Below are 22,775 nucleotides of genomic sequence, written 5' to 3'. Positions count from 1 at the left end.
GCCCCCCCCCCCCCCCCGCCCCCGCCAGATTTTAAGTCGTTATTTTGTCTCCAGCTCGGTGGCATCATTTGTCGACAGGCTGCACTCCTGCCCCTCTTCTGGTTTACAGTTCAGCGCTCTTAGTCTGTTGTGGGCTCTGAATTTTCGATAACTGAATTTGGGAGGATTGTGTTTAAAGGAAAACTAAGGGAGACACTTGTGGCTTTTTACTTTTTTACAGTTTAGCTTTTCATTTCACAAAAGCTCATTTGAAAATACGGCTAAGCAAACGAAAGGAAATTTAAATCACCTGGAATCCTACTACCTGCCGATGACACATCGCCAACATTTTAGAATATAGTTTTATGTTTTTAATGCATAATATTTATAAAGCCAAAACAGAATTCCTAGTGGTTACTGTTCGGTAACCCCTTTTGCATGACATCTTGTGTCCTTGTATTTCACTAGTTATTTTCTTTGAATGTGTATCGTGCTAGGAACTCCCATAAGTAAAGTAGGAGACTGCATGCATGCACCTTGTGAAATCTATTTTAGTGGCTCAGAGGACTTCGGTTTTATGTCTTGGGTTTTGGCCAAGGAACATAGGTGAGGTAGTGTTAGTTGTTTAAAAGGATGCATTTAGGGGCACTTGGGTGGCTCAGTCATTTAAATGTCTCTTGATTTCCAATCAGGTCATGATCTCATGGTTTGTGAGGTCAAACCCTGTGTCAGGCTCTGTGCTGACATTGTGGAGCCTGCTTGGTATTCTCTCTCTTTCTCTCTCTCTCTCTCACTCACTCATGAATAATATTAAAGAAATATATTTAATGTTGAGTCCTATGCAAAGGCAGCTAGTTCATTTTCATATATTGAGTTCATGGGGAAGTTGGAGAAAATCATTGGAAAAATGCCCAAATTGTCCAGTCTCTGTTTTTAAGCTCACTCTTTCCCCCTCCCTACTCTCTCTCTCTCTCTCTCTCCTCCAAGAATGAAACATGACTGAGGACTCTCAGAGAAACTTCCGTTCAGTGTATTATGAGAAAGTGGGGTTTCGTGGAGTGGAAGAAAAGAAATCATTGGAGATTCTACTAAAAGATGACCGGCTGGGTGAGTTTTCCAAGTTAAATTAAGGTTATTGGCTGTTAGTTGTCCCAGCTACCTTGAAAGAAATGCTATCTTAAAAGACATTCAGAAGTATTTGTTACCTGCCGTATTTTTTAGTGACAGGATGATAGGTAAATGGTGTATTTGGGGAGAGGTTATGGATTTTTCAAGCTTATATTTGCTGTGGCCAAGTTGGATGTCTTTGAGAGGACTGGTAAGAAGTCAGCGATATTTTGGGGCGCCTGGGTGGCTTAGTCGGTTAAGTGTCCAACTTTCGCTTAAGTCATGATCTCGCAGTTTGTGCGTTTGAGCCCCGCGTCGGGCTCTGTGCTGACTGCCAGCTCAGAGCCTGGAGGCTATTTCGGAGTCTGTATCTCCCTCTCTCTCTGACCCTCCCCTGCTCGTGCTGTCTCTCTCTCTCTCCTAGAAATAAAAAAAAAAAAGTCAGCGATATTTCTTCTCATATTAGACCCATATGTATTTCCTCAGTTTTCAGAGGTGTTATCTTCTGGGTACATTTGTAACTCTTGCCACGATTTTTCTCCAGTGGAAATACTGTGAGACTACATTATGTATTGACATCTTAGTTGCTGTGTAGTAATAATAATTCTGCTGACTAAAGTAAGACAAACGGAACCATAGGTATAAATAGTACTTTAGATGCGCGGAGTGCGTTTAAAATTTCAAAACCATTTCCCACCTGATCCTTGTGTTTTAAGCATGTCTGGAATTCGACGACCACGGGGAATGGAAATCCAGGACAGCCGAGCGTGGGTCACTGGAGAATGCGGGGATCCAGGGGCTGAGCGTGCCACTCCCTGGCTCTGCTAACTATAAATCAGGTCACTTACCTGCTTGGAGGCTCAGTTTCCGCAGCCTTAAAACAATAACTACTCGACAAGCTTGCAGTGTGGATTCATTGAAATAAATTCTGTAAATAGTAACTACCGCTGCTGTCCCAGGGAAGGCAGGCATGCACGTAAAGTGCATCTCCTGGGCTGAGAAGCTCTGATGGTCTTCAAGTAGCTAGTTGCTGGAACGCCGGGGTCACAGATCAGACCAGCTGGGTTTCCCGGGTTTACTGATTGTAGTAGACTGCCTCTGGAGAAGTGTCTTACTATTCTTTAAAAAAAGAAAAATGCACTTTCTTGTGATCAGCATAAAAAGCTTCTAACCAGTTGTTCTTTTTTCCTTCCTCTAGATATCGAGAAGCTTTGTACTTTCAGTCAGAGATTCCCTCTCCCGTCCATGTACCGTGCGTTGGTGTGGAAGGTGCTTCTAGGTATGAGGCTCAAGAGTTGGGAGGTTTATCTTCAGAAATGTTGAATGATGGGATGTTTGTCATCTTATCAGTCAGGAAAAGGAGGATTTTTTCTAGGCCCTTTACTGCCTGTTGGGCCCGATCTCAGGAGGCTGAATGATTGCTCACTGTGAAAGCCTTTAAGAAGGTGACTTCAGTAGCAGGACATTAAATATTGCTCTAAGACTGTCCGTTTAGTAATAATAGAAGAGACAGTAAGGTGGGTTCCTGAAATGCGGTGCAGGAAGAGCCTGGTGCTGGAGAAGGAGCTGGTCTGGGCTTCGCTGTCAGCTGGGTAACCTCGAGGAGGACCCCGGCTTAGGCCTCGGCTTTTGCACCTGTAAAATGGGCCTGTTGAGCTAAATTAACTCGTAGATTGTAGCTCTCGATTAGTTACTTCTGTGATTCCCGACTGTAGAGGTCTAACTTCCAACAAGTGCTATCAGAGTCAGAAAGAAACTGAAGTGTAAATGGACACATTCCAGTGAAGAGGGGCTGAAGCAGAAATGGGCCTGTGGTTTCTGTGGGAGGGAGAGTGTACTAGGTGCCTCAGGGGCCGGGCAGCATCCCTCTGAGCCAATCGGTTTTTCCTTTCTGACTGCTGAGCCTGCTGATGCGTACGCTCCCCCGCCCCTCCCCCCACTTCCGCCCCGGCCATCCTCCTTGCCTTTCTCACCTAAACAAACTTAACAGTTTGAGTGATCCCCGAATTCTCCTGTGAGGTAGGTATTCATATCCTGGTTTGACAGATGGGGAAGAAGACCACAAGGCTCAGGGCCTTGCCTGAGGCCTTCGAGTCTGTAAGTGGCAGAGCTAGGCCTGGAGCTTCGGTTCGTGGAGCCCGTTTGAAGGTAGGCGAGACGGAAGGCCTCGTTCTCTTTCCGAAACGCGCCGTGTTCGCGGGACTTGGAGAAATCTGCGGTCCTAAGTCTGATTATGAGTCTGACTATGTAACGTGGAGGCAGCGAGGGAGTACAGTCCGTTCTAGAAAGTGTAATGCCTTGTGCATCCTGAAAGTCTTTGAGCATGCGTATTTCTGGTGGGGGACAGTACAGCTAATGGCCAGAGAGCAGGCATCAACGAGTGTAGCTTTTCCCCTGAGCATTTTTCTTAAATCTTGATGTTTCCAGCGACCATCAAAGTAAATGCCTCCCAGGGACGTGGACACTATGCTTCTGCTGGGAGACACTCTGTGTCATATTAGCTACTAACACCAACAGATTGAGAGGGAGACGTACAGATGTGCTTTGTGACACCTTGTGAGTGTCCAGGCTTGTTGGTCACCTCTGTTTTCCCCACTTGCCTTTATCAGGCAAGTCCTTGTTGTTCGTTTGTGGTGAAGACACTGGAGATTTGGAGCCGCCGTGCTACAGGAGGAGGCCGGCCGACTCTTCCCAGCACAGGCGTTCATACTCAGGGGCCTCGTCAGGCCTGCTTCCTCGTACCGTTTCGGGCGACGGTCAGGACTTTAGAACCAGCTCTTAGTTTGAGGCCAAACACGGGAGACGCTGTGCTGCCTCCATCAGTGTGAGGAGGGTTCAGTTACAGCTGTTTACTCTTTATTAGACCCGATTTGGAGGGCGTTTTAGTGTATTCCCTTGGCTTTCAGGGGAGCCTGGCACAGAACCCCAGAGCTAAGGTAATTAAAGCTTTATGTCAGGACAAGGGACATTTAAGTGAGTTACGTTCTGATGTCAACATGGCGTCGTATTAGCGCAAGTCTTTGGCGCTCATCCACCGTTTGTTTCCCAGAGTGTCCTTCAGAATACTGGATCTGTGGTGTATACTAAAAGAGTGATCCTTATCAGTGTACAGCTAATATCTACACTAGCTTAGTGTGTGCTGTGTGCTTTCCAAGCACTTTATATGATTTTTAATTCATTATAATAACTGTATGACACAGATATTATTAGTCTCATTTTTCAGATGGAGAAGCAGAGATTGAGTAAGGGGCTGACAGTCATCCGGCCAGTTAATGGCAAAGCTAGAGTTCAAACCCAGGAACTTTGACTCCAGAGTCTCTGTCCCTATACAGCCTTCTTACATTTAATGAGGCCGGAATAAATACGGTTAAAAACATTTTCTTTTACATTTACTTATTTTTGAGAGACAGAGACAGAGTACAAGTGAGGGAGGGGCAGGGAGAAGGAGACGCAGAATCTGTAACAAGCTCCAGGGCTCGAACCCACAAAATGCAAGATCATGACCTGAGCTGAAGTCGGACGTTTAACCGACTGAGCCACCCAGACACCCCAAGATTTGTTTTTTTAATAGCAGAATTTAAAACCTTGAAGGTTCATTGTCACCATTTTTCAAGTCTATTTGATCCTGGGATCCTTTTTCTCATGCAGGCTTTTGGGGCCAGTGTTGTCCAGAGAACCCTTGGTGCCATGCTTACCCATCTCCCACCTCTGACAGCTGAGGAAATGAATTCCCAGAGAGCCATAGAGCCATTTGTGACAGTCCTGGTGCCTCAGGCCTGGGAGTACAACCTGCATTTACTGAGGGCCTGTCCAGTGCTCTTTCCACTGTGTTTTTTCCATGCCATTTGTTTGTAAAAAAAAAAAAAAAAGGTGGTTTTTGCCCCCACACCTCATAGGTAGACATGTTTGAGTGAGTCAGCATTAAATGGCGTCAGAATACAATGTACATTGGCCTTGTCAGTGAAAATCCGAGATCTCTGTGGTCCTGCAGCTCAGCTACTCTGTGAGCAAGATTTGATCAATGGGGAAGAGAAAGATTTGAAGAGTCGTTGCTGGTCCTGAGATGAGGGGCCTGTACGGTTAGCGAGGGCAGCCATAGCTAAATAGCACAGACCAGGCTGCTTCCACGACACTTCGTATTCTCACGGTTCTGGAGGCTGGGAGATCCGAGCTCAGGTGCTGGCTGGTGTGGGTCCTGGTGAGGCCTCACGTGGCTGGTAGATGGCCACCACCCCCGCCCGTCCCCACATGGCAGAGAGAGACCACAAGTGCTGGTATTTCTTCCTTCTCTTGTAAGGGCCCGAGCTCTGTTGGGTTACAGGCCAGCCTTCCAACCCCGCTCCTTTTAGGTCCTGACTCCAAATTTAGGCGCATTGAGGCTGGAGCTTTAACATACGCACTTTGGGGGGAACAGTTCAGTGCCTGGCACGGGCAAAGTGCAAGAATTGGAGATGGGTCCGTGGGAGCAGATGGGGGCCCCAGGCCCACAACCGAACATTGAGGGACATCATCGTGATGACTGATGTGGCTGTCTGCAGCTGAGGCGGCACACTTGTGCAAGGGCCTTCTGATGCCCTTTCATTTCTCTTAAATATCGGTGGTGCACTTGCCATTGACATATTGATAGTACTTAAAATTTAAGATTGTTTTATAGAGAGAATTTCCGAAGCAGAATCCATATGGTAGGTAATTAAATATCCGTGATTCTAGTCTGATCGTAAGGGGCAGCTTCCCCCTTGATTCTCTCCAGTAGTGGAGGGATTTGAGGTTGCGTCTCAGTATTTTGCACTCTCTTTCCCCGCCTCGGTCTCCATACAGGGATCCTGCCTCCCCACCACGAGTCCCACGCCCAGGTGATGCTGTGGCGCAAGGAGCAGTACGGTGACATCCTCCACGCCCTGAAAGTCGTTCGCTTTGTCAGTGAGGCCACGCCTCAGGTTGAAGTCTATCTCCGCATGTACCAGCTGGAGTGTGGGAAGTTGCCTCGAAGTCCTTCCTTTCCACTGGTTAGTGGTGCTTTTGTCTAACACTTAGTTCAAGTCTAGACTGTCCCGTCCTGCCGGCCTTTGACCGCATCATATTTTGCCTTAGAAACTCTCTGTGGCTCTCGTCTCTCTGGGCAATAAAAGCAATACATTGTCTTTCCCTGGCATTTGTGGCCCTGCACACTCGGCTCAATCTGTCTAATTTTTAAAAATACATTTTATTTTGAAATAACTACAGACTCGCAAGGATACCACCAAGAATTCCTATGTGCTCTTTACCCCAGTTTCCCCATCATTAATATCTTACTGTGTTTGCTTTGTCATTTTTCCCGTGATATATATATGTGTTTTCTTCTAAACCATATGAAGATAAGATGCAGACATGATATTCCATTACTTCAAGTTCCTTCTGTATATACTTCCTAAAGAAAATAACACTCCACTACATAACCATAGGATAACCATAATATAATCATCGAAACCAGAAAGTTTACATTGATACGGTATTAAGATCTGATCTTCGGACTCCATTCACATTTGACCAGTTGTCCCAATAATGCTCTTTATCACAAACCAACAGTAAGTTTTGTTCAGAACTTATCAGACTTTCTTACCAAACTTTCACCCACTAGTGTTAACCTTTGTTGATGATTTAAAAAATATTTTAAATGTTTCAACTCTTTTATTTAAAAATTATCTTAGGGGCACCTGGGTGGCTCAGTCGGTTAAGCATCCGACTTTGGCTCAGGTCATGATCTCGCAGTTTGTGGGTTCAAGCCCCGCATCGGGCTCTGTGCTGACAGCTCAGAGCCTGGAGCCTGCTTCAGATTCTGTGTCTCCGTCTCTCTCTGCCCCTACCCTGCTCACGCTGTCTATCTCTCTCTCCTAGAAATAAATAAATATATTAAAAAAAAATTATTTTAGAAATAGATAAACTTGCAAAGATAGTATAGTGTTCCCATGTACTTTTACCTAGTGTCCTCAAATATTTCATCTTACATAATTATCAAACCCAGAAAATCATCATTGATAAAATAACATGAACCTGTTGAACGCTCTACAGCTTTCCTTTTCTGGGTCCAGAAGCCAGTGTGGGCTCAGAGGCAGCATTTATTGCTACATCTTACCCTCCTTTCATCTGGAAAAAGTTCCTTTGTCTGTCATGACCTTGACCCATCTGAAAAGTGCTGGGCAGTAGAGCATGTCTTAGTTTGGGTTCATTTGCTCTTTCCTCATGATTAAAATCTGATTATGAGTTTTTGGCAGGAATACTGCAGACATACAGTACTTAATTACTGTTGCCGCTGACTTTGATCGCTTGCTTGAAGTGGTGTCGGCCCTTTTTCTTCAGTGTAAGATTATTATTTTTCCTTTTGTAATTAATAAGTAATTTGTGAGGAGATGGCTTTGAGACCAAGTAAATGTCCATCCACTAATGGTTCCTCCCTGAAACAATTTTTACCATGCTGATTGCCAGCTGGTGATTTTCTAACTGCTTCTTCCTTCTGCATTTATTAATTGGCATTTTTTTTTTATAAGGAAGGGTTTTCCCTTTTCCCTCATTTATTTGCTTATGTCAGAATGGGTTTATGGATTCCTCTTTTATTCAACGGCCTGTAATCCATTACTACTGTTATTTTTTGATGTTCAACTTGTCTCAGATTGGGTCAGTGGGAGCCCCTTCAGACTGACTGCTCTCTCTTTACGACAAGTTCCCATCATTTTGAGCATTTCCGTACCCTCTGGCACAAAAAGGTATTCCAGACTCATCTTGTATTTTCTCTACCCAAAGTCTAAAACCAGCCATTTCTATTTTGAGTAAAGTGTGGTTTTACAGGGCAGTAGATGTGCTTGTTGTTGCTGGTGTGTGGTTGCTTCTGGGTCCTGACAGTGGACGAGCTAGGACATACGTGTACCTTCTCTGAGTATATAGAGTGGTCCGCACACTTTCACACCCCCCCGTGTAGGTCTATATGTCTGTCCCTGAGTATTGAAAGCCCCCTGTTCACACTGTCCCTTCTGATTCCAGTCCAGTACCGCCAGCTCCTCTGGCCTTCACCCTCCCGTGTGTGCAAGTCCCTCGTCTGACAGGTGCAAATACGAAATGCTCCAGTCCTCCCTTAGTACGCCTCCCGATCTGCTCATTTGTCTAGTAACCAGCACCACAACATGCTTTCTGAACTTCCATCGTCCACAGGCCCTTACTCTCGTTACTTGGCCTGCTTGCTGTTCGTGAGGGGAGAAGACAGGGAAGAGGAGAAGTTCCAGCAAAGGGATGATGATAGCTCTTGGGCTTTGGCTGTTGTAATCCAGCTCGAAATTCATTTTTGGCATTTTAACTGTGTGTGTGTGTGGCGAAAACAGTGATTGCTCACAATTGGGATTTACTTGCAAGCTGTGCTAGTCTACAAAACATTTTTTTAAAGTTTATTTATTTTTGAGAGAAAGAGTGCATACCTGTGCACACGCACATGTAGGAGGGGCTCAGAGAGAGACTCTCCCAAGCAGGCTCTGCACCATCAGTGCAAGCCTAGTGTGGGGCTTGAACTCATGAACCTTGAGATCAGGATCTGAGCCAAAATCCGGAGTCAGACGCTCAACCGACTGAGCCACCCAGGTGCCCCAAAGCTTATTTTTATCATTTTCTAAATTATTTTTAAAATGTGTATTTGAGAGAGAAAGAGAAAGCTTCAGCACAGGAGGAGAAGAGAGGGAGACACAATCTGAAGCAGGCTGCAGGCTCCAAGCTCTGAGCTGTCAGCACAGAGCCCGACGCGGGGCTCAAACCCACGAACCATGAGATCATGACCTGAGCCAAGGTCAGATGCTCAACCAACTGAGCCACCCAGGTGCACCCCCCCCAAAGCTTTTTTTTTTTTTTAATTGCAGTTTCCTGCCTACCAGTATAGCACTTTGAGAGTTTTGACTTGTTCGTTCTTTTTGAGCTTAATGATGTCCCCACGGACAGACCTTAGGTTGTCTGCTTTTGTTAAGTGTATCAAGAGAGAACAGGCTTGAAAGTAACTGGAACTCTTAACAAACTCCTTTAAACTTTTATCTCTGGCAAAGTGAAGTTGATAGTATTCTACAGGCTCTTAAACGATACGTTAAATGAGGTTAGACTGTCTATTAGCTCAGGAAACCTAAGTGATGGGTTTCACGCCGGCTCAGCCAGCCGGACGCCCCTGTGGCCTGGGGCAGATGTGCGGCCTGCGTTGGGGTTGGTCCTGCCACCCCACGTCTCCCCAGTCGTCGAGCCCCACTCAGCCTCGCTGGTGTTCCTGTACGGTGGAGCATGTGACTGTGCCTGACACAGGGCTGGGAACACAGCCGAGGACATTGGTTCCACCCCCCCCCCCCCCCCCGGCCTCTCAGAGAGCCCCGGAGCCACGAGCTGCCACGTTCAGGAGCGCCCAGCGCAGAGCCCAGCACCGAGCAGGAGTCCGGGCAGGGAGGCCGTCCCGCCCTCTTCTCCCGTCTTCTCTCTCTCCCTCCGACACACTCCCTCCTGTTTAGAAAACGTTACATTCTCTGATTCTGTTACTCCTGACGTTTTCTCGAATATTAACAAATTGAGACCTAAAATGAAATGCTTTTATTAAAATAGGAATTTTGATTTAATTTGGGGCCTTTAAGAGGAGTAGAAAGATGCTTCATAGTTTCTTTTTAATACGAGAATCCTTTGGCTATTAAATCCTCGATGGAAACGTAATTGTGTGTAAGATACAGTGTTTGAAAACAAAATAGATTTTAGTAGATTCTAGTTTTTATAAGATTACTTTGTTGAAATTTACTTGACGGTTTATGTTCATATTTTGAGTATTGACACAAGGTTTGAGAAATGCCATTTTTCCGATTCCTAAAATTCTAATTCCAGGGACATTTTAACTTACGAGTTGCTTAAAGATAGAACAGAATTCTAAAGGTATATGTGAATGCTTTGCAATAAGGAAAATGCTTTATTAGTCTTTTTGGAGTCATTTGATTTTTTGTAAATTACTGTATTAACAAACGTCTCCAAGTTACTGTTTATGATGTTTATCACATCCTTTTGAAAGAAATTCTCTTCTAGCCCTGAGAATATTTTTGGGTGGAGAGAGTCCGCACTTTGCTTATGATTTGTGTTTTCTTTGATGACCTTAAATGTTAGAAGCGGAAGATCTCCAAGTGCTTAAACTGAAACCTGGGCAGTCGTAAGCACCACTGATCCAGATAGATTTCTCAGGTCACCCATCCTTATCTCTGCCTTCTTCTCTTTAGTCATGGGCTGTGTGCTTTTCGGTTCCACTTTGATTTATTAATGCAGCCTCTTCAAAAGTTAGGGGGTGAGATTTCATTTTTACCAAAGAAATAGGTATTCCTCTTTTCTGCTGGCTCCCTCCCTTTAACCGGAGATTGATTATTAATCTTTCAGGAGCCAGAAGATGAAGTCTTTCTTGCCATTGCCAAAGCTGTGGAAGAGATGGTAGAGGACAGTGTCGACTGTTACTGGATCATCCGATGCTTCGTGAACCAGTTAAATAACAAGTACCGGGAGTCTTTACCCCAGCTGGTGAGGGGTGCTGTTTTGGCTCTGGAGGGGTAGGGGTGCGCAGTGGTACCGGGGAGATAGCCTTACTTCCCGGTGTTGCTGTAACCGCTAGTGGACTCTCTACCATAAGAGCCAACAAATGTTTTCCGTGAAAGGTCAAACAGTGACTCTTTCCAGCTCGGTGGGCCACGTGGTGGTCTCTGGGTCTCTATTGCAAACACTCAGCTCTGCTGTTGTTGCCCAGAAGCAGCCATGGGGAATGCATGAAACAGTGGTTGTGGCTGCATCCGGCCTGCTGCAGGCCATAGTTTGCAGTCTGTGCCATTTTGTATTCCGTATCCTGGTCTTGAATCTGCTGGGTTTATCTACGATTGCCTCTCTGTGTTATTTAAGGTTTAGGTTTGGCTGCATATAACAGATAGCCCAAATAAATAGACGCTTTATCTTTTTCTCTCCCGTAGCCAGAAGTGTAGACGTAAGGCAGCCCGGAGGGGGTTTTGTAATGCCATGGGGGCTGCGGGGACCCAGGCTCGGCATTCTTAGGTGTGACCCTTCCTCCTTGTTCATGGATGCGAGCGCGGCAGCCATGCCATCTGTGATGTGGGAAGGGAAAGGCCGGGACAAAAGGGAAGGAGTGGAAGGGCCAGCCAGCCAGGCCTGTGTCTCTCGGACAGACTTTCCTTCTGCACACCTGTTAGCGCAGGACCACAGCGCCCGGCCGCGTCTGTCTGCAGCAGAGGCTGGGGTCACGCTGTGACCTCCCGTGCAGACAGGGCTCTGTTGGTGGGGAAGGGCAGGGAGTGGCTGTGAGAGAGGCAGCCGCTGCTGCCTGCGTTCTGGCCGGCACTCCAGAGCACTGCGGCCACTCGCTCCATCAGCACAAGCCGGTGGTTCTTTGCTGCTCCCTTTTCCTAGCTTTTCCCTTTATTTCCCTCATTTGTAAAAATGAATGTCTCTTTTCTTAAATCTGTGAGTTGTTTCGTTTGCAAACCCTATTGAAATCAGTGACCGTGGTAGTGGTGGTGGGGCCGGGTGAGGGGCCCCGACAAAGGCCGACCGGGCCCCGAGGACCCTGCTAACAGAGCACTGGGCCAGAGCGTTTTATAGATTTCAGTTAAGTACAATCTGATTTTCAGCAATTTAAAATTTAATCCACTTAGTTGATGTCAATGAAAATAATTCAGGTGTGGAGATGGAAGCGTCCCGTTGGTGCCCAGTTAGGTCAGGAGATCAGACTGCACCAGGGTTCGTTAGCTTCTCCTGTTTCATACTGGAGCAAAGTCAGTAGCATTCTGCTAGTGTATGTTTAAAAAATTGTTTCTTTATTTTTTTTTTAATGCTCACTTATTTTACAGAGAGGGAGAGTGTGTGCGCAAGTGGGGGAGGGTCAGAGAGAGAGGGAGACCCAGAATCAGAAGCAGGCTCCAGGCTCTGAGCTGTCAGCACAGAGCCCAGTGTGGGGCTCGAACCCACGGACCGTGAGATCGTGACCCGAGCCAAAGTCTGACACTCAACCGACTGAGCCACCCAGGCGTCTCCCAAAATCCATTTTTGATAAGTAATAAGTACGTTATTGAAGTATTAAACAATCTGGATGGATCCAGTGTTCCCATAGATCTGTGCCGACACCTGCGCATCCCCCGCTTTCCAAGAAGTGAATATTGTTGTCAGCTCGGGGTATGTGTCCTGTACTGTCTTATGTGCGGTAGGGTGGAGGGGATGCATGCACGCACACACAGATATGAACACAAATATATGCACATATGTCCATGTAATGATTATATGTTTTTTACATATATAACTTAAAAAAAACCTTGTGGGGCACCTGGGTGGCTCAGTCGGTTGAGCGTCCGACTTCATCTTGCGGTTCATGGGTTCAAGCCCCGTGTCGGGCTCTGTGCTGACAGCTCAGAGCCTGTTTTGGATTCTGTGTCTCCCGCTCTCTCTGCCCCTCCCCTGCTCACCCTGTCTCTCTCTCTCTCTCTCTCTCTCTCAGAAATAAAACATTAAAAAAAAATTTTAAAAACTTGAATATTATAACATTGTTCATATGGCTGTACAATTTCTTTTTTTAAACTTAGTGTCTTGCAATACTTCCCGAGTCCGTGCAGATCAGTAGTGTTCAGCCTTGACTTACTTCCTATCAGCACCACCTGGGAGCTTTTAAAAAGTTAACAGTGCCTTTCCTCCACCCAAACCAATTAAGTCCAAATCTCTGGGGCCGGGTGGGGCTCTGACTTCTATTTAAAAAAAACAAACATCAGGTGATTCGGAAGTGTGGCTAGGGTTGAGAGCCACACACATAAAACCACATTTTCCCCCCTCTTAAACATGTGATCACATCATTGCCTGTTAAGGATTTGCCATATTTTAACATAACAGATGCATGCTGACAGTCAGCGTGCCCTTGTCCATGACCCTGTCGGTGTTCGTGAGTGTTTTTGTAGGGCAGGCACCTATAATGGGATCGCTCGGTTGAAAGAGGTATTTCAGTTTTTTAATTGCCAGGTTGCTCACCCAGAAGGCATACCAATTTTGCTTCCCACAACAGATTAGAAGATTTTCTGTTTTCCACTCCATTGCCAATACTTGATAGTATCAGTTTCTTAAATTCTTGTTAATCTGATAGTGAGAGTGGTCCCCCGTTGTAATTTACATTCCTCATTTCCTGGTGAAGCCGGGCAGCTTTGCGTCTGCTCACGGCTCATTTGTGTTTGTCCACCTTTCTGTTTTGTCTGCATCTGTCTTTTTGACTTGGAAGAGCGATCGATACGCTCTGGATATTTATCCTTTGTTACACAGGTTGACTGTATTTTCTCCGTCATACAGAGATTTTTCAGTTTTGGTACAGTTGGATCTGTTGCTATTTTTCGTTTGCTTTTTCATGTCGTATGTAGGAAGCCCTTTTTAGCTCCATGATTAAAAAACAGGTTTTATTTCAAAATTTTTATTTAATTTTGAGAGAGAGAGACGGTGTGTGTGCGTGGGAGTGAGGGGCAAAGGGAGAGAGAATCATAAGGACGCTACTTGCCCATGGAGCCTGATGTGGGGCTCAATCCCATGACCCTGGGATCATGACCAGAGCCAGAATCAGGAGTCGGATGCCACTTGACTGAGTGCTCCTAAAAAACAGATGTAAAAAGTTTGCTCTCTTAAAAATATTTATTTAAGTTTATTTATTTACTTTGAGAGGAGGGGGAGAGAATCCCAAGTAGGTCCCCCACTGTTAGCGCAGAGCCTGATGCAAGCCATGAGATCAGCTGAGCTGAAATCAAGAGTCAGATGCTTAACTGGATGCTTAAACGAATGAGCCATCCAGGTGCCCATAAAAATATTTGTGTGTATGTATTCATTATTTTTTAAAATCTAATTTGTCAAATTGGTGAACATACAGTGTTAGTGTGCTCTTGGTTTTGGAGGTAGATTCCCATGATTCATTGCTTACATATAACACCCCGTGCTCATCCCAATGAGTGCCCCCCTCAGTGCCCACCACCCATTTTCCCATCTCCTCTGCCCACCCCCCCATCAACCCTCAGTTTGATCTCTGTATTTAGGAATCTCTTGTGGCTTGTCCCCCTCCTCTGTATCTATTTTTTCCCCTTCCTTTCCCCTATAGTCCTCGGTTAAGTTTCTCAAGTTTACAGATGAGTGTAAACATGATATCTGACTTTGACTTATTTCACTTAGCATAATACTCTCCAGTACTATACACGTTGCCACAAATGGCATGATTTCATTCTTTCTCATTGCCGTGTCGTATTCTATTGTATAGATAAACCACATCTTCTTTATCCACTCATGAGTTGATGGACATTAGCGCTCTCTCCATAATTTGGCTCTTGTTGAAAGTGTGGCTTTAAACATTGGAGTGCATGTGCCCCTATGATTCAGCATTCCTGTATCCTTGGATAAATCCTAGTAGTGTTTCTGCTGGGTCGTAGAATAGTTCTATTTTTAATTTTTTGAGGAACCTCCACACTGTTTTCCAGAGCAGCTGCCCCAGTTTGCGTTCCCACCAACAGTGTAAGAGGGTTCCCCTTCCTCCACATCCTTGCCGACATTAGTTGTTTCCTGAGTTGTTAATTTTAGCCACTCTGACTGGTGTGAAGTGGTATCTCCGTGTGGTTTTGATTTGTATTTCCCTGATGATGATGAGTGACGTTGAACATCTTTTCATGTGTCTGTTGGCCATCTGGATGTCGTCTTTGGAAAAATATTCATGTCTTCTGCTATTCATGTCTTCTTCCCATTTCTTCACGGGATCATTTGTTTTTCACGTATTGAGTTTCGTAGGTTTATTTTAGATTTTGGATACTAACTCTTTATCTGATATGTCATTTACAGATATGTTTTCCCATTCTGTCAGTTGCCTTTTCGTTTTGTTGATTGTTTCCTTTGCAGTGCAGAAGCTTTTTATCTTGATGAGGTCCCATTAGTTCATTTTTGCTTTTAATTTCCTTGCCTTTGGAGAAGTGTTGAGCAAGAAATTGCTGTGGCCAAGGTCAAAGAGGTTGTTGCCTGTTTTCTCCTCTAGGGTTATGATGGTTTCCTGTGTCACATTCAGGTCCTTTATCCATTTTGAGTTTATTTTTGTTTATGTGTAAGAAGGTGGTCCTGTTTCCTTCTTCTGGATATTGCTGTCCAATTCTCCCAGCACCATTTGCTGAAGAGACTTTTCTCTGTTGCATACTCTTTCCTGTTTTGTCAAAGATTAGTTGGCCATGCATATATTTGTGGGTCCATTTCTGGGTTCTCTGTTCTGTTCCATTGATCTCTATGTCTGTTAAACCTTTTAAAATTTAGTCCTTTTATTTGTGAAGGGCTTTATCTTTGTGCTTGGCCTCAGACTCAGATTTGACTTTGTTTCTTGGTTAACTCAGTAAACCTTTCTCTTCTTCCCCTTTCTGTTTGACAGTTATTAAGAATGTGCTTCATGCCTGGAAATTTTCTTTATTAATGAAAACTTAATTTTAACACACATCTCTGTTTTTATAGGTGAGGAAACTGAAGCACAGAGCAGTTAAGTACCTTGCCCAAAGTTACACAGTTAGGAACCAGAACTGGCTACCATTTACACTGCCGGTTCATTCTTTTTTACACAGCTCTGAAATGCCACCTTTATCATATACCAGATTTTCATATGTATTTATATCTCTTTCTAGACTTTTGTTTGCATCAAGCTCTATGTCTACTCCTGGGCCCACACCATATAATTTATTAATATAGCTTCCTAGTATGTTTTGGTACCTGCTGGGGGAAACTCCCTTGTATTGTTCTGTTTCAAAAGTGCCTTGGCTATGCTTGAATTCCTTTTCCTTTTTAGAAATGAATTTTAAATCAGCAAGATACTAAATGCTCCCTAAGCCTTACTTTCTTCATCTTCAAAAAAGAGAGGTTTATTTTAATATGTACATTGTAGTACCCAGCACATAGTTTTAAATAGTTCTGAAGCTTTTTTTTTTTTTCAATTTATTTCTGAGAGAGAGAGACAGTGTGAACAGGGGGAGGGGCAGAGAGAGAGGGAGACACAGAATCCGAAACAGGCTCCAGGCTCTGAGCTATCAGCACAGAGCCTGATGCGGGGCCCAAACCCATGAACTGTGAGACCATGACCTGAGCCAAAGTTGGACGCTTAACAGACTGAGCCCCCCAGGTGCCCCGATAAAGCTTTTTTTTTTTTTTAAAGTTCTTCGGAACATATAAGAAAAATTAAATTTCCTTTGTGTTGCTTTTTGATTTACTGATTTACTTGAACTTCCCTCTTTATTTAAACTGTTGGTTTTACCTTAAATCTTGTACTACTGTGGTTAGTTGACCTCTTCTTCCTAGTTTTTATTAAAGGAGAGTTTTTATCATCTCTCCTGTCATCACCAGGTTTTTGTACTTTTTTACCAACTGAAGTGGTTATCACAAAGCATAGCTTAGTTTAGAATCCCAGCGAAAGGCGTGTGCAGTGGGCAGTGATGGGTTCTTGGCATCAGAAGACAGGACTCGATCCGGCGACGACACGTTCTGATTTATAGTGTCGTGTCACGGCCGCTCCTCTCCGTGCGAGCGAGCGTCAGGCACTTGTGCTTCTGGACAAGGCCTCTCTGCAAGGAGAACAGAAACCAGCTTCAGCGTGCGGTGTGGATGGCCTCCCTCATTAGCCTCTTTCCGGAGCAGACCGTCTGTAAGCCATCTCAGACTTAATTGTGTTCCGTCATTACAGTAGGTGAGCTTCCTGTCACTGCCACTGCTGTGCTTTTGAAGCTCGAGAGTGTGCACGTGTGTGTGCGTGTGCGCCCAAGCCGGGATGGGAAGGGGGGTGGTATACAGGAAAACAGCTGGATGCTACACAACCTACGTATTATCAGTAGTTCTTTTTGAGTAGTGGGAGCGTATGTGGTTTTTGAGATTTCTTATAATGAACATATTCTAAATCAAGAAAAAATATTTAGAAAAACTTAAGACTGGCAAAAAGATGTACATTGCGTGATTATCAAGATGTTGACAGGGACACTTGGGTGGCTCAGTCAGTGAAGCATCTGACTTTGGCTCAGGTCATGATCTCAGGTTCATGGGTTCGAGCTCTGCATCGGGCTCTGTGCTGACAGCTCGGAGCCTGGAGCCTGCTTCAGATTCTGTGTCTCCCTCTCTCTGCCCCTCCCCCACTCGTGCTCGCTCTTTCAGAAAAAGAGGTTGATTGATGTATTTCAACATTTAATTCATGATATTCATTTACTCACTCACCAATTGTATATTGAGTGCTTACAGTCCCGAGTAATGTTCTAGGTACTAGAGAACTAGCAGTGAACAAAATAGATACGCAGGCCCTGCCCTCACTGAGCTTACAGTGTGGTGAGGGGAAAAGGGCATGGTTTAAAATTTTCAGTCTTCTGTATCTTATTATTTGTACTGACTTTTGGATCAGATTTTCTTTGCTGTGGGACATAATATATAAATGTGTGATCTCTGTGTGTTCATCCACGTTTGTGAAAAAACATTCCATTGGCAGAACCAACGAGAACTCTAGAATGGGATTTTAGAGGTGAAAGGCGAGGACGAGAGTCCTTTGACTTGTCCTTTGGAGAAAAGCTCCTGGTTTGGGGGGAGTTGGGCATAGTGTTCTTGAGAAGCTCTAGGAATTATTAAGTAGTGCAGGAAAGTTGGTTAAGGAGAAAACATGAGAGAGCCCTGGAAAGAGGTGACAACCGGCCCGGTATTAATATGTGGGCCCCTCTTCACCTGGCCAGCTGCTGTCATTCATAGAAGCCAACGCAAATGTCCTCTCCTGGGAGACTGTTGATGGCTTCTAAAGCCTGGGTCGGGATTCCCACCTTGAGGTGCCCAGCATTCTGTGCTTACCCCCTGAAAGCTGTATTGCATGTTTGTCTCAAGCAGACTGTAAGCTCCTTGGAGCCAGGACTTTGTATTTCCTTACATTCTGTGCCCCGCATGTAGCGTAGTGTTTGCTGTAGTGAACATGGCAAGGGATGGGAACTACTTCTTTGGCCGAGATGCAGATATTTAGTGGAATAAACATTTTCCTTTGCTTAGGTAATGCGGGATGCGGTTGTGTTTTTGGGATAGAGGAAGCACAGACTTCAGAGTCGGCCCCGAGGCTCCATTCTTGGCCCGTGGGCCCTAAGTACAGCGGCTTGTGCAAGGTGGACTTGGCCGCTCTGGGAGCCGGCTTCGTTAGCTCTCCCAGCCCCTAGAACTGGCTGCCCACTTAACCTTCTGTGGGAGAGGCCACCAGATGGATCCAGGCACCCCGCTCCCTTCATGCTGTTCCCCTGCCTCCTGAGACTTCTGCACGTCTCTGTTGTAGGAGTGTCCTCAGCGTGGTGCACAGCCACGCTCGGCCTGGGTCAGCATCGCTGTGGTCCGGGACAGGTGGGCCCTTCCCGCATCCAGCTCTCTGGGTCCCATTCTTCCGAACTCGCTCTCTGGGTCCCATTCTTCCGAACTCGCTCTCCCTGCTTTGGCCCCACTCTCTTTCTCTGGTCTCACCCTTTCCCCTTCCCCCTTTTCCTGAGTGTGTCAGCTACTCCAGAGCAGCCGGGAGTGTCACGGGCCTTGCTTAGTTCCCCAGGACGTTTGCATTTTGCTCTGGACTTTGGCCTTCAGTTGAACTGTATCAGTGCCGTTAGCATTAGAGGAACCACTGTTCCGTTTTGCCCGGAAAAGCCCTCACTCAGCCCCAGATTGCTGGTTGCTCCGATGGTGCTGACCTGGGAAACTTGCGTCACTAATGACTTGGATGAGTCTAAAATTTTGTTTTCTAGCACTTACTTGCAGTCAGCATGAACATTGGATTTACCACAGGCTGTAAGATTGGGTAACGTTATGTCACGGGAAACAAGTAATCTCTCTTCCTCTTTAATCGTTAGCCAAAGGCTTTTGAACAATACCTGAATCTGGAAGATAGCCGACTGCTGAGTCATCTGAAGACGTGTTCTGCCCTGTGCAAACTTCCTTACGATCTCTGGTTCAAGAGGTGCTTCGCAGGGTGCTTGCCTGAGTCCAGTTTACAGAGGCAAGTGTTTTCTTTCACAAGTGTTCTGAAGGCCTGGGGTCACAGAAGGGCCCCGGTTTCCCAGGAGATCATCCTTCAGAGTATGAATTTGCTCTAGAACAGTACCAGAGTTTGAAGCTAAGTCCTCTGGTGGACAACGGAGTAACACTTGTTTCTGTTTACTGTGTATACAGATGGAAATACGAGAACATTAGTAATGTTAATCTAACCCGTAACAGAGTTAATGTTCATGCTAGAAATATTAGAATGTACATTAGAAAACTTGAAGGCCCTCGGTATGTTAGATGCTGTAGGTTATTCACATTTGAAATGGTCTCCAGGAGGTTATATGAGGATAGGTTTTTCTTTTCCAGAAATGTGGGAGATCCTAATCCAGAGAAAACTGCCTTATTTCTTAGTTCCATCATGACACCTTTAAAGTAGCTAAAGGCAGGCGGAGATCTAAGACTCATCTCAGTTCTCATTCATTTCACACACATGTTGCCACTATTCCTGGGCCTTCTCCCTCCAAGCCCGTGTGAGGTAGTTGGGAGGGAAGGTAACACGCAGAGAATGTCACAAGACAGTGCGTGACGAAGCACACTGAGTGGGACACCAGCTTGAAGAGTTCTAGGAACTACCAGCGTAATTATTTTAGAGTGGGAGACCAGTAACTAGCTCCTTAAGCTCTTAGAAGAGTCTTAGGAATTTGAACACGGGAACCATTGCGTTGATGTCGTTTCACATGCTGCTTTTGTCTTCCTTAGTGTTTAATGGTTATCTTAGTGCTACACAGTATTAGTAAAATCCAAACTTCGGTTTAAGACTTGCCTTCCCTCGGGGCGCCCGGGCAGGCCAACTCGGGCTCAGGTCATGATCTCACGGTTTATGAGTTCAAGTCCCACATCGGGCTCTATGCTGACAGCTCAGAGCCTAGAGCCTGCTTTGGATTCTGTCTCCTTCACTCTGTGCCCCACCCTTGCTCACACTCTCTCTCTGTCTCTCTTTCTCTCTGTCAAAAAATTACATAATAAACATAAAAAAAAAAGGCTTTCCTTCCCTAAAACGTCAGGTTGAAAATTAGGGAATGGGTGTTTGATAGATCCCTTGCAGAGCAAGTACTTTTTAGTGATCGTTCCTTTTTCCTTTCCAGTGCTAATTGTGTCTGAAATAAGTTTCAGATGGCTGATTGTTTGTTTTTTTATGGTTATTTCATTATAGCTTTTCTCTGAAGTTTATACTTAAAAGAAGTAATTTGAATTAATGCTGTAATTTGAGATGTTTAGCTAAACATAAATTTCAAACAAATAATTTTATTATATCACTTTGTTTTTATAGGGTTTGGGATAAAGTTATAAGTGGATCCTGTAAGATCTTAGTTTTTGTAGCTGTGGAGATTTTATTAACCTTTAAAATAAAAGTAATGGCTCTGAACAGTGCGGAGAAGATAACAAAGTTTCTGGAAAATGTAAGTGTGCTTTTTTAAAAAATTTTTTTTTAATGTTTTATTTATTTCTGAGAGAGAGAGAGAGAGACAGTGTGAGCCGGGGAGGGTCAGAGAGAGAGAGAGATACAGAATCTGAAGCAGGCTCCAGGCTCTGAGCTGGCTATCAGCACAGAGCCCGACTCAGGGCTCAAATCCACAAACCGTGAGATCATGACCTGAGCCGAGGTCGGACGCTTAACCGACTGAGGGACCTAGGTGCCCTGTGTGCTTTTTTAAAATTTGATTTTGAACCTAGAAAGGAAGTCGTTTCGCAAGCCAGATTTTTCTGTTGCATTACATTCTCTGATATTTTTACATTCTAAGAAACACTTTTTCCCCTTGGAAAAGTAGAACTTAAAGTTGGGTCTGTGGATTGTAATCTGCGTCTCTCTTTGGGGGGTGATGGTCTGAGCAGTAAGCTGCTGTCGCGGGTGTGCGTGCTGAAGACCAGAGTCTCCTCCCCTGGTGTGACCACCAGGAGGCTTGCTGAGAAGAGGAAGAGCTGAGGTCTGTCATGTGAGGCTGAGTAATCCTTTTTAGTGGAAAGAAAGCCTGATGTTTTGGGAGGACTTTGTAAGCCTTTTCATTACTGTTACTGTCTCTGGCTGCATCTCAGTGGGGTTTGTTAATGTGCGTAAGTGTATACTTAGAGCAGGTTGGAAAAGGTCTAAATGAATCTCTGTGTGCCCTAGAATACACGTAACCAGGCAAGAGGTAGAAGAGATTTATGCCTGGATGAATTTCACTGGACCCCAGATCTATTCTTCTTTTTTAAATTGGTCACTACTGACATTTGAATAGTGGCTCAGTAAATAGCAAGTCCTCAGTGAATGTGTGACGAATGAATGAGTCACCCGCCTTGTATTGGTGGCTGACAGTGCCAGGGCGCATGCTGAGTACTTCTCATGGGTTCTCCCGTGCAGTCCCGAGCAGCCCTAGGAAGTGAGGCTGTCATTTGCCCCAGCGTAGACAAGGGGTGTGAGCTCTGGTAGCTTCGGGAACCTGCCCAGGGGCACGCAGTGGGCCGGGCAGGTTTGAAGCCCAGGCAGTCTGTCTGCAGCTCCTCAGTGCGTCGTCAGGCGGCCCGTGAAACAGAGATCCTAGTGGCAGTTTTTTACACGCTCACTTTCTGACACGTAGTGCAAGCTTGGGTGGGAATTAAGTGCCGTGCCACAGTGAGCGAGGGAGATGAGCAAGCTATAAAGCCTGGAATTTCACGCAGACTGGTTTGCTTGTCCACAGATTCCCCAGGACAGCTCGGACGCGATCGTGAGCAAGGCCATCGACCTGTGGCACAAGCACTGCGGGACGCCGGTACACTCCGCCTGACGGCTGGCACCATGCGCCCGGCCCGCCGGGCGCGCCCTGCGCAGCGTGCTCCCGGGACACGGGCTGCTGACCGCAGCGAGAACCGCCTTCTTGCGCCGGCGCTTGAAGCCCGCTTTTCCCAATAAACTGATTGACCGCACCCGGTGCCGTTGTGCTGCGGGGCAGCATCTTTTGGTTGCGCAGGAGCGCAGAGTTCAGCTCTGAACAGCGTCTTGAAGGGGTTGTTCGAAAATGCGTCCCGGTTTGCAAAGCAGCTGAGCCTGGGTGGAGACACCGCCCACGACGGTACCCGCCCGCCCCGCCACCGGCTCCTCAGCAGTGTGCTCGGTCCTTCCTGAGGCCTAGTTCTGGAATAAAGAACAACCTCTGTTGATAGTTCAGATTCGGCTTCCGTTTATGCAGCCCTTGTTCACCTCGAAGCCTGCTGCTTTCTGAGGCCTCGTCTTGCCAAATAGGTTTCAGTAAAAGTCCCTCCCCCCGTTTTTTCCTCAGTGTCAGTTGGAATGAAACCGTTTTTGAACAAAACGTCTGAGTTTACCTACCAGAAGAGAGAGTGCTTGCCGATGTCTTTTTTTTTTTAATTTTTTTTTTTAATGTTTTATTTATTTCTAGGAGAGAGAGAGACAGCGTGAGCAGGGGTGGGTCAGAGAGAGAGGGAGTCATATTCTGAAATAGGCTCCAGGCTCTGAGCTGGCAGTCAGCACAGAGCCCGACGCGGGGCTCGAACCCACGAACCGCGAGATCATGACCTAAGCGAAAGTCGGACGCTTAACCGACTAAGCCACCCAGGCGCCCCAATTGCCGATGTCTTGCTGGACTCCTGCATCTTCCTGACGGGCCAGTCAGTGTCGGGTG

At 45.7% G+C, this 22,775-nt stretch overlaps 1 protein-coding gene across 3 annotated transcripts in view; it reads left to right on the top strand.

Moving 5' to 3' along the window:
• Positions 1–22,300, top strand: part of TBC1D7 (TBC1 domain family member 7) — a 23,308-nt gene extending 1,008 nt beyond the window's left edge. Inside the window, exons 2-8 of one of the 3 annotated variants that reach the window (XM_039231854.1) lie at positions 967–1,086; positions 2,285–2,365; positions 5,905–6,092; positions 10,486–10,623; positions 18,981–19,126; positions 20,444–20,573; positions 21,834–22,300. In XM_039231854.1, the coding sequence (XP_039087785.1) occupies positions 975–1,086; positions 2,285–2,365; positions 5,905–6,092; positions 10,486–10,623; positions 18,981–19,126; positions 20,444–20,573; positions 21,834–21,920 (882 nt within the window). In that variant the 5' untranslated portion in view covers positions 967–974 and the 3' untranslated portion in view covers positions 21,921–22,300. The remainder of the gene's footprint in view (positions 1–966; positions 1,087–2,284; positions 2,366–5,904; positions 6,093–10,485; positions 10,624–18,980; positions 19,127–20,443; positions 20,574–21,833) is intronic. The other 2 variants (XM_039231857.1, XM_039231856.1) reach the window with 2 other exon arrangements.
• Positions 22,301–22,775: the final 475 nt, after the last annotated feature.

The sequence above is a fragment of the Hyaena hyaena genome, unplaced genomic scaffold (assembly GCF_003009895.1).
Source record: "Hyaena hyaena isolate Hyena2069 unplaced genomic scaffold, ASM300989v1 scaffold_60, whole genome shotgun sequence".
Classification (NCBI taxonomy): Eukaryota; Metazoa; Chordata; class Mammalia; order Carnivora; family Hyaenidae; genus Hyaena; species Hyaena hyaena.
This window is presented reverse-complemented; position numbering and strand designations above follow the sequence as displayed.